Here is a 14,009-nt window from a genome sequence, read left to right as displayed (position 1 = left end):
AAGTGGGAGTCCGCGATGCGACGGAAAAGGTAAGTTGCACGTCCGGGAGAGGCTCCAGGCAAACTAGATGTATGCGCTTTTGAGTTGAGGGAGGAGAAAAGAAGTCAGCTGCGCAGGCAACCAGGCACGTCTTCTTGGGATTATGAATCACGAGAACAACGAGACAACTTCATGAGAGTGAAATGGTAAGTATCTGACAAGGTAAGCATGATAGGGCTAGAGAGGGTAAGGGTAGCTTCCCCCTCCCCCATCGGGCTGTGACCTGCCACCTGCCCAGCTGGACATAAGGTGGGGGTGAAGCTCGGGGCCACGGGGTTATTGTGTCATGCTCTGCAGGTCCCGCCGGATAAACTCCGGTGCGGTCGGAGCGCGGGGTACAATCTACCGACCCGAACGGGAAAAACCCCTTTACGCGTAAACCGCGTTTGTGGAATTGGGGGCTTCAGAGTCGCGACTTTTCAATTGGACCCTCGTTGCCGGGTTGTTGCAGAGCTTTGCACATCAGCATTGGCTGTTTCTGCGTAGCTACACAGCTGTAGTTTGATACTCAGACCACTGCAACTGTGCCTTGGCGCTTTTTTGTTCAGACTTGTACCTTTTTGATTGAGAGAGTTTTGATTCAGATATTCGTCAAGATGCTTATTGGAATTTGCGGCGGTAAGTCACTCTCATCTGAACTGAGCCTATATAACAAACAAGTCTTTATTTCTTTTATATAAACCAACCTGACACCACAACAGGCATTTGCGCCGGAAAGAAGACTGTTGCTCAGTATCTGGTCGAGCACCATGGCTTTAAGCTGCTCCGTCTTACTGCCCCCTCAGAAATCTCTATCCGCAATGAGACTTCTCACAATGGCGCTGTTCAAGATAAAACCCCTGACAGTGCTACTCCCGGTGATACCAACGTCGGCGCCCCAGTCCTCGCCGCATCCTCGATGCCGTCGGTCGCACCATCTGTCAGCGGCGACACTGATGCTGGCGCTCAAAAGCAGCCAGGTAAGAAGGGCAAAAAGAAGAAGAACAAGTGCTTCTATTGTGACGGGGTGGGTCACACCAAGAAAGACTGTCCCATCGCAAATGCGCCCTTCGTTCTCGGTGTGACCATGCCCGTCCGAGGACCGCCTCCGCCTCCCTCCACCAGCGGTACTTCCGTCCGAGGGCCGCTTCCGCCCCCATCTGTCAGTGGCGCCTCCGTCTCTGCCGCTGCCGCCGCTACCGCCACAGAGGTCACCTTTTCTTCCGCCGACGCCCTCCTCGAATATGTCACAACCCGTTGGCAGTCTCGATTCGTCATGACCGATGTCCACACCGAGGCCATCCTCGACCAGCTCTCCCGCCGCCCCTTCTTCATGCTGATCTCCGTCGACGCGCCCCTGACCGTCCGCCACGCCCGCTACCGCGCCCTACACAACCCTCACTGCACCCTCGAATCTTTCGCCCTAACCTCGGACGCTCACCTCTACGATCCGTTCGACGGCCTGCAGCCCCTCATCTCGCGCGCCACGGTCCGTCTCCTCAACACTTCGTCTTCGCTGGCACACCTCTACGCCACGCTGGGCAAGCTCAAGCTCGCGGATCCCGTAAGATTGCGCCCTAGCTGGGACGCCTATTTCATGTCCCTCGCAACGCTCGCCTCTCTGCGCTCAAACTGCATGAAGCGCCGCGTCGGCGCCGTGCTGGTCGGCCGCGAGAAGCGCGTCATATCCACCGGCTACAACGGCACGCCGCGTGGTCTGCAGAACTGCTCTGACGGCGGGTGCTCGCGCTGCAACTCTGGCAACTCATCCGGCGTCGGGCTGGCTACGTGCCTGTGCATCCACGCCGAGGAGAACGCGCTGCTGGAAGCCGGTCGGGAGCGCATTCGCGAGGGGGCGGTGCTGTACTGCGACACCTGCCCTTGTCTTACCTGCAGCATCAAGATTTGCCAGGTCGGCATCGACGAGGTGGTGTATGCTCAGGGGTACAGCATGGACACGGAGACGGCAGCGGTGTTCCGACAGGCTGGCGTGAAGTTGAGGCAATACATCCCGGTGAGTCTTTAACAGCAGTCCTTGCTTTGGAAGAGAACTAACAGGTGTGTATAGCCTCCTAATGGATTGATTCACTTGGAGAATTTGGAAAAGGTTGAACTTTATTAAGAGCGTGGATTTGACCGAGGACCTTGATGGGTCGGCCTATCTCGACAGGGGGTATGCTTTGGCTCAGCCCTACATCAGCGTTGCAGTTAATTACGAAGACATGATGACTCCCACATTAGATTTCTTTCGAGTGATACTAGGTGATGTGCAGGTGATGTGTAGGTGATGCTCATGTAGCACTTCACTGCCATCATGACATGGAACGAAGATGTTGCATTAGCAAGACTCCAGTGTAAGCCGCATCATTTGTTCATTAGTGCTGGATACAATAGACCCAGAGACAGGCACCCAGGTAGGCATTTAACGATACTAGGATAACTTTCTCATCCTAAACTTACACACTGACGAGTTTCCTCCGGTACGCCATAACAGGTTTGCAAGTTGCTCAGCTTTCAAATAGCCTATTAGGGTATGCGTAAGCCTCAATAACAATAGTAGACGCCGACTTAAGCAACTCGCCACATCCCGACTTGAGAAACCGAAACCCGCGGAGCGTACACCGATGCCAAGACTACTACAACGCGCAGTAAAACGACGGCTCAACTCTAATTTCTTAAAATCTCTCCGGCGGCGCATAGGGCGTATCCTGGCCGAACTAGGACATGTTTTACCGCACCGTACCGGTCTAAAGTTGACAGTCATTGGCTGCGTGGTTTTAAAGTCTAACCAACATGGTTCCAATTTTCTCTCACGAACGACCCGTGGCGAATACGATGGAATTGGTTTCGCAGCTTGTCGGAACTCTGCTGCATCATCATTCGCCTTCCTGGCATGGCCGAGTCAGGGCTTCACTCTTCGCGGGTATAAATGCCTACATGACGGCTCCGTAGTTACATTCCGTGAACGTTCTCTTCTTGTGGAATTTACCCTGCACGCAACTCTGTGACTTCAGACTCCAACGCCACATTCTCAATACTCTATCCTACTGTGTCCTGCAGTTTCTCAACCCAAACATTCAAGCATCATGCATATCCTGTCTACTCTCGCCGCCAGCTTCGTCGCCTTCACCGGCGTACAATGCCTTGGTCTCAATTTCCCCGGCAATGCCGCGCTCAGCGTGGTAAGTAGCACGACCCCAACTTACGCTCTATCCTTATTGCTTCCGTATGTATCTCAGCTCCCGTCGATTCGCTGACCGTCATGCATCAGGCCCCAGTACTTGCTCTCGCAGCACCTGTCGCCGCTTTAGGCCCTCGAAAGGAGCAGGTAGAGGCTGCCGACAGATGTCGGTCCATTGATCCTGCTCAGTGCATGCAGGACTGATGAGGGGAAGGAGACAAGTAGATGGGCTGTGCCTTTCTGTCGACTCTTCCAACGTGAGGCAATATCTGGTAGTTCAATATGAATGCAACATGTTGTCTCTTGACCGAGTTGAATCATTTCTCATCACTTCTCTAGATCGTGTCCTAGTTGTTGGAGACGAACGTCCTCATTATTCTAGACTGCAAGACAGCTTAACGTCTCCACGCAGTAAAGCAGACAGGAACAGCGTTCTAGAGTTGGATTAACTGGGTTACCAAATTCGTCCAACGTAAATCGGACATCTAAAACGAATGGTGACGAAAGGGTTGTCATCGAAGACCGAAGTATACTGTATGAGACGTTTACTTGGTTTTGAAGATGTTGCTCTGCAAAGTAGCTTTTACCGTCCTCTTGAAGAAGATCAAAAGATGCTTGAACTGTACAGCTTGAACCTGGTCTAAGCGCGTTCTTCTACGTCTGATCCACAACTACATAAAACACCTCTTCACCAAGGTGTCTATCATCCCCTCACGCACCGATAAATGTAAGGCAATGCAAGTGAATCACGACAGAAGATATCTTCACACACACATCCAATCACTTAAAAGGAACCCTCAGCCCGATACTCCATGTCCGCCACAGGTATACCAGAAAAGGATCACAAAAAGGCTATGAAGATATAGCAAATCACATACACACACCCATACCACCACTCTCTACTCGTCTACCCAGCATAAACAACCTGCAAAACTCCAGAAATGACACTGCATCACCGCATTTTCAATGCCAACCCTCAAGATCCCAAATCCCCGGAACTCAGCTCCATCAAGCTGCCCCAAGAAAAGCAAACTTCACACCAAGTCGGCGGCCCAGCCCAACAAAACCAGACAAGCGGACAACTAAGCTGACGTCGGAGCCGGACGACCGGGTGAGACGGCACCGGAATGTGGGGAGGTTTGACCTCCGGGATACAAAAGCTGAGGTCATACCTTGCAACACCCAGATAACACGCCCAATGCAACAACAGCGGGCATCAAGCAGTAAAACCGCACCTTTCCTCCCATCCCTCCCGGCGGATTCTGGTCTTACTAAGACACCCAAAGAAACAGGAGTCACCGCGTAAATACAAAGTACCCGCGGACCAACGACGGCACTTACAATCTCACTGCATGCAGAACCACACCGATCCGTCTTCCTCCAGTGGAAATTAAACAATTTTTGAATTTTGACAATCATAGTCCAACTAAAAACAAATGCTTGAATCCCATCATCTAAATGGCACGTACCGAAAAAAAAGAGGCCCACGTCAAAAGGTATCCATGCCCGAAACTCCAGCTTATGCACGTACGCAAACTATTACCTGCAGCTCAACGCAAGCTGAACATGACATATGTCCAATAATGAAAACCCTTCATTCTTCCAAATCATTCGCTTTCGAGGCCGATCATTAGTGATGAGTCTAAATGAGTGGACTCAGATCCCTGCATCCTCGTAAAATGCACATGAGTGGTGTGTGAGTGTGGTCCGGAAAGGAGTATGGGCCTTTCCAACGTCAAATGGAAAGGGGAAAAAAATAAAAAACAAGAAGAAGCCTTAAGCGCTCAAAATCATGCCGTGGTGCGGTAGTCACGGAAAGGGTGTATGGCCACGCGACAGGATAGCCTACCCAAACCAAAAAAAAAAAAATTACTGTTGGTCAGAAGTAAAATGTGCATGCCGAGTAAATGACGTTGAAGGCTTGCGGCGTCCAGACTTGGTGCGCTCGTGTTGCCGCCCCGGCTATTGCTACGCAAGGCAGTTGGACGCCACTGCAGCTGTCATCAGCGCCGCCCTTTCTGTCCGATTTTCAGCCTCAGGCGCGCATCATTTACAACCCAGAGTCGTGCTTCGGGTAGTACGCTGTCGGGTAGTATCTCCTCCAAGCCTCGCAGTTGGGTTGCATGTCTTGTAGCTTCAGCGTTCGGGCAATCTCTTCCTTGCGCTCAAGGAACTGCACGCTGAGGCCCATGCTAACGTGCCAGGCAATGTGGCAATGCATGAGCCAGGCGCCTGGGTTGTCTGTTTTGAACGCGATCACCATCCAGCCACCGCCTGGGAGCTGAGCAACATCTCTTCGGATGGGATTCTTGAAGTTTAGGCCTTGGTGAGAGGTGGCAGAGTAAGGACCCGTGCCGTTGGTCGCGCCTTGGCTGCTTGCAAAGGTGCCACTGCCCGTGCCGAGCAACATAAAGTCATGGCCGTGCAGATGAATAGGGTGGGGAAGGGCGCCGGTGTTCTCGATAACCCACCAAGTCCAGACGTTAGCTGAGGGGATGTCAATGACGTTGGTGTAGTGTGGCCAAGAGTAGTTGCCCTCGGCGATGAATTCGAGGGTGGGCTTGTCCCAGTGCACATCAATGGAGGAACCATTGACCTTCCAGCGGAAGACCTTCTCGCCGTTGATGACAGGCTGATCCAGGGAGACGTCGAGGATTTGCTTATTGGGGTTGAACTCAGACGCAGGCGCGTTTCGGGGCAGCACGGGGGTGAATCCCACGGTGTCGGCGCAGCTGGCCCCGGCCGGTGGGATGCCTTTGTTAGAAGGGAGCGCGTCGCGTGCGCCCTTGTAGGTGAAGATTGAGGCAGGGAAGGGGTTTCTAGACTTTCCGCAGAGTCCGCCGCCGCCCAGGGTTGCGTTGAACCAGTAGTTGCCGACCTTCTGGTCGGCTTCGATGATCACATCGTAGCGCTGGCCGACAGACATGAAGAGGCTGTCCTTTTTTACGGGCTTGACGGGGACAAGGTCGGTTGCAATGACGGTGAAACTGTGGCCTACCAGGGAGACGGTGAAGGTGTTGTCGACGGAGGTGTTGATCAGCCTAAGAAGATGCTTCTTGCCAGGAGTAAGCTTCGTCTTTTGGTACTGACCGCCACCCTGGACGTTGACGTTCTTTCCGTTGAAGAGAATGTTATCACTGTCCGGAGGAGGTCCATTGGCGACAAGCTCAGCACGGCGCTCAAGGCGGTCGGCAGTGTCGTAGTACCAGTCGCTGATACTGTATGGGCCGAGGTCAATGTCGTAGTTAGCGGATGCCGGGCCATTAATCTGAATGGCGCCCACAATGCCGTTGCCGTATTGGGCGGAAAAGTGGCTGTGGTACCTGTTCCAGACGCATTAGAAACGGGTCCCTTGTTCTTCAACAGAGAAGAAAGCGCCTACCAGGAAGTACCATATTGAATCATCTGATAGGAGTAGGTCTTGCTGTGTCCAGGTGGAATGGGACACTCAGTAATACCGTTGGCACCGTCCTGATCATTGGTGTTGCGCTGGTGCATGCCATGCCAGTGGATAGAGGTACTGATATCTCGTTAGATCTGATCCGCAATGCATATTCTGGTATACTCACCCGTTATCAGTCAGTTGGTTGTGGACATTGATTTTCACAAAGTCGCCCCAATCCGCCTCAATCGTCGGACCTGGGAATTGGCCGTTGATTAGCATGGCTGGTTTGCTGACGCCATCTGGTGCGAAGTCTGTGTGGTTGGTAATTGTAAGATCAAACTGTAGAAAGGTGAGCTGGGATGCGTAAAATTTTGCGAGGATGAAGGAGCATACCACTCTCGTTTTCCCGGTAGGCGGCGTCACGTATTCATAGTCAGTATCGATGCTGTACTTCCCCTTCCAGCAGGCACGGTTTCTGGGCCCGTGAGTACCGCAGCCTTTTTGACTTATGCGTGTTTCTAACGATTGAAGAGGGTTGCCAGTGACAAGAGAAGCAAGGAAAATACCAGCTCCGAAGGCGGTTCGAATCATGCTGGAATGCATAGTGAGTTTGCTAACAGACAGGAGACTGTATTAGACAATAGGAGATGAGCGACTGACTTGTTGCTTCCATAACCTGAGATCTGCGAAGAAATGAAGAGGTTATATACATCTCGTGTATATCAGCAAGAGGCTTTGACAACAACTTAACCTATTTCGGAGAAGAACATCAATAGTTTTGTTATACCTGCAGGTTCATGAGCTTAGAGTGGCGTCTGCACAGGATGGATAGTCCACCAGGAGTGCCACGATGCGAGTGAGAGCTAGAGGGGTGAGTAGAAGTGAGGTACATTGCACCCCTACCTTTCGGGCAGATAACATACCATACCATGCCTCATTCTGACATGGAGGGAACAACTAGGCCAGGCCCCGTTCGTCGTGGGCACGGGAACACGACGTGGGGACGATTGCCTGTTCCACCGTGGAGGTGATGGAACATGCTTCTCTGCAAAGTCCCGCCTTGGCTTGACAGGCAAAAAGGTACTAAGGAGAATGCCAGGCCAAATAATGATACATTTGGGATGAGGCTGAGCTCCGGATTGCCGCGGGTGGCAGTAGCCAGGCAGACGGAAAGCAACAAAACGGATTATAGGAAAGGCCATGCCAGATCCCCAAATTGGGTACTCGATCTGCCCCTTTTTTGGTCCAATGTTTGCCCTATCCATATGAGGTGTATGAAATCCGGCAACATTTGACTGGCTCATTTGGCGGAGGCTGATAATAGTTGAAGGATGGGGCTGACGGCCACTTGGAGGCAAACTATATGTCATAGTACCCGGCAATGAGCTACACATGTGGCCGTGGGTCTACGGTCGCATCGATGGACGCCTAACTCGGCATATGTCACGCAGACAATCGGTGTAATCCAATATTGAAGCGTCCGGTTGCAATGGTACGTTCAAAGTTCTGATGTGATAATGGAGGGTGTCTTGGTGTCTCGGGGACACACTCGCGCCAACCGAGAAGGGTCTGACCACATTTCAGAGGAGACGTGACTGGCTCACAACCGAGAGAGCAATGAAAAAATGATCTCAGCACGGTATGGATCCTTGGGAAGTTGTTGGCAAAGCACTCTAAACTGTACAATCTCAGCTGGGAACCTCGTATGGCATGGTGCAGAACGCCCAGACTTGGCACGGGAGCCCCTCGAGGAAGACATGAGCCAGGCTACTGGGATCTCTGGCCCGGCAGGTAAAAAACTGGACCTGCTTTCATCGCCAATAAATCTCCGACAGGAATTTGAACGGCTAGCAGGAGGGAAACATGACGAGCCGGATGTCTGCTCTTGTTGAGGAGTACTCTTGAGTCGGCGGTGAGGTTCACGGGCCGGTTCCCATGCGCAAATCGCCGGAGGACAGAGGTTGTGAGAATACGAGTGACAGGCGCAAAAGCAAAAATGCATCTCTTGGTAGTAACAATCGTGGAGAAAGACTGCCCCCAGAATACGGACCCCGGCAAACGCGGAGATGGGCACACCTGATTTGTTGTGAGGTCCTAGATGGCCTGTCTACTTGCAGGCAGCGCGGTACCATCCAATGACCAAGCGGCGCGGTTCTTGAGCGAATCATGAAGCGTCGAGTCTCAGTCCTCTCGAGGCCCGGTTTCTGCTTGCTTAGAAGAGTCATCGCCAGATGAACCCAGATGGCGGTGCTGCCGCTACTGTTCGAATGATGGGACACGGCATCTGGGGGCTATTTTTAGGGGCAACCCGCCATTCAGACCACGAGGAGGATAAACGGAAGGGCGCAAGGTCATGGCAATAGGGATTATCTGCAGAAAACTATTAGCAGAAGTAGTAGCCCTATGGGACGAAAAAAGATGATCTGATGTAATGGCAATCGGCGACACTTTGGCTAGGATAGCCCTGTATCATTTCCAAGGACATGGAAGAAGGATGATGGCTGCAGCCAGCGATGCCATCATCCGGCGAATGATAGTAGCTGGATGAGCTGGAGGAAGGGCACTACTCCGTAAGCCAAAGTGCCTTTGGACTGCAGCCTGTATGTGCCGCACAGTGAGGTCAGGATGGACGAACCTAGGATAGAAAGATACTGACTGGTAAGTCTTGAGGTAGGGAAGTTGGCTGCGAGGTCGGGATTGGGTTGTTGGGAAGATGGGCTGTGGTCCGGGGAAGCTGATGCTGCTGCTGTACGTACCATAGACATACAGTGCAGTTAAATCACACACTGTCCTGTGCACACCCAAATATAAGACTCACCGCGTCCTGGTATTGTTGTTATTCACTGTGTAGGTACTTGTACTCGGGACTTCTTGGAAAGTCCTAGCATAAGGTAGCAAGTAAGGTGTGGCTTCCTTCCGCAGCAGGTCAGAGATAGCTTAGCGCCAGTAACCAGCCACAGGCCCACAGCCCATGGCGGAGGGCCAAAAGAGTAAAACACGCAGCACAATCTCACCGGCCATAGCGCTATTCTCACCGCTGAGGCCCCTAAACAGGGTCAGGGCCTCTTGCTACAGGCATCAGGATTTGCTTTTTCCCAACTCCTCCCGCCTTTAAGCCAACTATCAGCTGGACATTGATGGTGGCCTGCCTCTTCCGCCTAGCAAGGAACCTAGCAAGGAAGATTCTTCCTACATTTCCAGCAAACTGAATCAGCTAAGGCCAACATGACGGCCAACATCATGCCATCCGTTTTTCCAGGCCTCAACGCCATCCAATACCAACCAACACTCTCCACCTCTTCGGCCTCAGCTACCAACCCTATTACTACTGCTGCTGGTGCTCTTCCTCCACTTCTCACGGTCTCCCACTTCCCGCTATCTTACACTCACAGCGCATATGCATGTCTTACAGGATCAACAAGAACACGAGAGATTCTAGGCTCACACGCATTTTAGCTGACAACGCATAACTCGAGTACCGGAGAGCTCCATCCAATCTGGGTTCACTACGAACTTTGACCGACCCCTCATACCATGAAGCCGCAGTAGGAGAACTCATGATGCAAAAAATCCCTGATTTGGTGGGTTAGGCTGGCAGCCACTTCTGTTGTCTGTCTGATCCGATCTGTCCAGGGCGGCGTCGATCCCTCCAACCCATTCGCTCCCCGAGCAAGGCTGGCAATAACAAGACAATGTGCCTCTTCGGCCCTTTGGCTTTTTCCCTTGCTCCTCACCTCAGCCAACATATCCGGGCTACCCGCCCTCGACTATTTCCGTCTGGTCCGCTCCGTGGAACTCCGAGGCGAAGTCCGGGCGACTGGCTCAAATCATTGCCTATTCCACGCTCGACACGTGGGCGCCCACAGACGACTTGAAGAACGGTCGACCATGTTTTTTGTTTTTGTTTCTTCGAGGCTTGAAGCCACACTTTGTCTTCCAGACATGACTGACTATGAAACGGTTCGTCTGGTCTCGCGTCTTCTGCGAGATCCAGTCCATTCTGCTTGTCTAACCACCACGCGGGCCGCTGAGCACCACCTGTTTCTGTGTGAAGCCTGTCCTTCCTAGGCGCACTTATACCTCGTATCGCGAAGGAGGGGGGCTTGAGTTTGGGTGAAATTACCTTCCGCTCGGCCACTCATAGGTTTTAGTTCCGTCATTATTCTACATCGGTTCTATGCCAGCTTGTCACCCACTAATCATTGAGCCTGAGGCTCGTCTGCTATTCCTGGGCCAGTAGCGCCCTTCAAGATAGCAACCACACTTGCGCTTGCAGCTACTTCTCTTCCTTCTCGAAAGAAAGAAAGCTGCCGAAGTCACTCCTGGCCTTACATCACCCTATGGCATCACAGGTGCCGATGCTTGGTCCGATATCGACCATGAACGTGTTGCTCATTTCAGAACACGAATTCGGTGTACGTTCCACAGAAAATGTTCATCTTATGTCCTTTTTTGGACGCAGCTTTCGTTTGGGTTACAGCGCGTGGGTGCCTGTCAGCTGGCTTCTACCCCTGATGGGGATCTAGCTGGGGTTTGGCAGCCGGGGTCACTCTAGGTGTTGGTAAGCTTGCTATTTTAACATCATGTCTAATTATGCCATAATGAAAACCGTCATTGGGCAAAAGGCGCCCCATGAGACCGAAATTACCCACCATGGTCGCCCTTTCGCTCTGCTATGGTTACTGTTCACCACTGCTCTTTGCGTCAGCCCTCTCGGCGGAAATCCGGTGTCAGAGTCGGCACCGGCTTTCTTGTTCTCAGACTGCCTCGCAAACATCTTTGGCTGTGCACAATAATTGCGGTCTTGCGTTGTTCTCTCGGCATGCTCGGCAACTCGTCAAGTCGATTGTATTGTCCTGTGGCGTAGACACAAGGCGTCTAAGCATTATTGACGCAACGTACACATGCCGCGAAACCAAATAGTCAATATTCATCCCGATAGAGCCGCATCAAAACCAAAATAAGAGGTCAAAGATCTCAAAGTAACGGTAGTATGCTGACGTCGCACTGCGGATTTTCTAGTGCAGCACCGCTCTAACAGCCCATGTCCTAAAATCAATCTCGTATGCAAGGTCCCGAAGCCAACATAGCGTCGTACTAATATGCCAAGCACTTAAGTAACATCATGCCAACCATCCGTCCGATCGAGCCGCAACGAGCCTCCTCTCGGATGCCGAGGCCGCCGGATGGCACCTTTTACAACTTTTGAAATCTCGTGAATGCGGAGCCGGTGCCATGGGCCCAACGGTGATGTTGGGGTATCGACACCGTTAGAGTTGCAGCACCGGTTGAGACAGGGAAAGCAATTATGTCGGTAGGGTTAGTCACGTCAGATTCCCTGCGCTTCCTTCGACGAAGCGTTGGTCGCTGGGATGAACGTCCATGTCTCAAACCCGCATTCTTATCACCATTGACATTTACACATCTTATGGTGCATGCCTGCACGCGGGTTCCGATTAGGGTCCGTCGCCCCGCTTATGATGCCGGTGCCCACTGTGGAGGCCGGCGCGGGCCGCTTCTCTCTCCGGCGCCGCTCCGCTTTTTGCACGTTCCCTTGGCATGACCCATTGTCAGCTCACACCATTGACACTTATAGATGGCGTACGGAGATGACAAGCAAGAAGCACAATATAACACTGGCTTTTGGCGATCCTTGGGTACACCTCTCTCAAGTTCGACCTAATCATCGCTCATTATTCCAGATGAACAACTGGAAACTGAGGCTCAATATGTCCAAGTTGCTTAGTACTTACATGGTTTTGAAGCTGGTGGGTCAGGATGTGGAATTACCCCGTACTAGAGCTTGAAGTTTGACGTATTCCGCGATTGTCCCAACCACCTGTCATCCCCGTCACTCGACCTTTTCCTCTAGCATCAAGACATTGTAGGATAAGAGCAATCCGCCAAAATGGGTCCACAAGTTTCTTAATCTCTCTATCCTTGAAAGCCCCTTTTCCGCAAATATCGAAAGTTAAGCCAAACCTATTCAGACGACCCAACACCAGACCGCCTGCAATCGAAGAGTAATCAACAAATCCTGTACACGGCCAAATTCCGTTCCTCCTCACCGCCGTATCTAGTTACTTCACTTCATCGATGCCCCCCGGAGTTTCCCGCCAGTTGGTCTTCCACATCACGTATCCGGAGACGCCATGTCTCAACTCCATCTCTCCAACTGGACACAACCACTCAGCCGCACCTCCTATTGCAAGCATTCTTTCGAATATGAACGAGAGCAAGGTGTTATATCCCAACAACAAGATCAAGTGGGCGATTGGTTTAGTGGTATAACGACCGCTTCGCATGCGGTAGGTCCTAGGTTCGATTCCTAGATTGTCCAGCACATCTTCTTTTTGCCCTGTGTAGCTATTCTTTTGTCATGCCATTGCTGCCCCTGGAACTTCCCGCCTGTCAGTCTTCCACCTCACCTATCCGGAGGCGCCATGTCTCTATTCCACCTCCCTAACTGGACACAACCACTCAGCCGCAGTTCCTCTTACAAACATTCTTTCGAATATGAACGAGAGCAAGGTGTTTTAACCTAACAGCAACAACAAATGGGCGATTGGTTTAGTGGTATAACGACCGCTTCGCATGCGGTAGGTCCTAGGTTCGATTCCTAGATTGTCCAGCTCATATTCTTTTGGCCCTGTGTAGCTATTTCTTCATGTATGTAACCTACCCCTAAGCCTCCCTCGGCTCGTTCTGAAGCGGGGCAGTACCTACAGAGCCCTATTTAATAGTTTTATTTATCAGCATTTGTTGCTCACCTGATCCTGTCTCTAGTTCATCGTTAGAAAAGATCGTTGAGTCTGGAGTGACAGTATCAGGAACGGCGAGAGTGTACTCCACCCTACGGTTATTGAGGATCTGTACATTCCAAGAAAGCTTCACCGCCTACGTCAATAGCTTGCCTTCTTTGGCATACTTGATTGAAAATCCATCCAGACTCATCGATATTAAGGGCTAATCAGCATGATCTTTCTTGGTATTCAGTAAGGGCGCACGTCCCGACGCGTATTTTCCATCAAAACATCAGATAACGCTCTTGTGGAACTTGTCTAGTTGTGTCGCTTACCTTGCCTGATCTCTCCCTTGGTTGGAAGCAGTGGTTCAAAGGATGTCTCCCTAGCATTCATCACCACCCCACGCATTGAAATAGCAGCCGTTAATTCCGGTAACAGGCCGTACGCAACCACTGAGGTGTCGTGGCTTCTAGAGAAAGGACATATCCGGCACCCATTTTCAGTGCATATTTCATCTCGAGCAGCACAAACCACTATAATCTCTAAATCATAATGCCTGTATTGCTCTACTTTGAATGAAATTTTTGGCTGAGGCGTAAGGAACAACGCGTGGTTAGGGTGCAACTGAGGCATGAATATACTCGGATACAGTAACGACATCGTAATTATTGCTCATTAT

General features: G+C 51.6%; 3 protein-coding genes across 3 annotated transcripts; 2 read left to right on the top strand and 1 right to left on the bottom strand.

The window, feature by feature from the left end:
- Positions 1–635: 635 nt before the first annotated feature.
- Positions 636–2,140, top strand: CTRU02_200170 (DCMP deaminase; the record flags this gene model as incomplete). The annotated part of the gene is made up of 3 exons (XM_036723288.1): positions 636–657; positions 741–2,032; positions 2,087–2,140. 3 exons carry the CDS (start codon positions 636–638, stop codon positions 2,138–2,140), a joined length of 1,368 nt encoding a protein of 455 aa, XP_036585077.1.
- A 964-nt stretch (positions 2,141–3,104) lies between these two features.
- Positions 3,105–3,403, top strand: CTRU02_200169 (uncharacterized protein; the record flags this gene model as incomplete). The annotated part of the gene is made up of 2 exons (XM_036723287.1): positions 3,105–3,200; positions 3,290–3,403. 2 exons carry the CDS (start codon positions 3,105–3,107, stop codon positions 3,401–3,403), a joined length of 210 nt encoding a protein of 69 aa, XP_036585076.1.
- Positions 3,404–5,249: 1,846 nt separating this feature from the next.
- CTRU02_200168 (multicopper oxidase) lies at positions 5,250–7,187 on the bottom strand (the record flags this gene model as incomplete). Its single annotated transcript, XM_036723286.1, has 4 exons — positions 5,250–6,522; positions 6,582–6,719; positions 6,769–6,923; positions 6,978–7,187. The coding sequence occupies 4 exons, from the start codon at positions 7,185–7,187 to the stop codon at positions 5,250–5,252; spliced, it is 1,776 nt and encodes a 591-aa protein (XP_036585075.1).
- Positions 7,188–14,009: the final 6,822 nt, after the last annotated feature.

This window comes from Colletotrichum truncatum (genome assembly GCF_014235925.2).
Source record: "Colletotrichum truncatum strain CMES1059 chromosome Unknown Contig_0001, whole genome shotgun sequence".
NCBI lineage: Eukaryota > Fungi > Ascomycota > Sordariomycetes > Glomerellales > Glomerellaceae > Colletotrichum > Colletotrichum truncatum.
The sequence above is the reverse complement of the archived record's forward strand: the minus strand, read 5'-3'. Positions and strand labels throughout refer to the sequence as shown.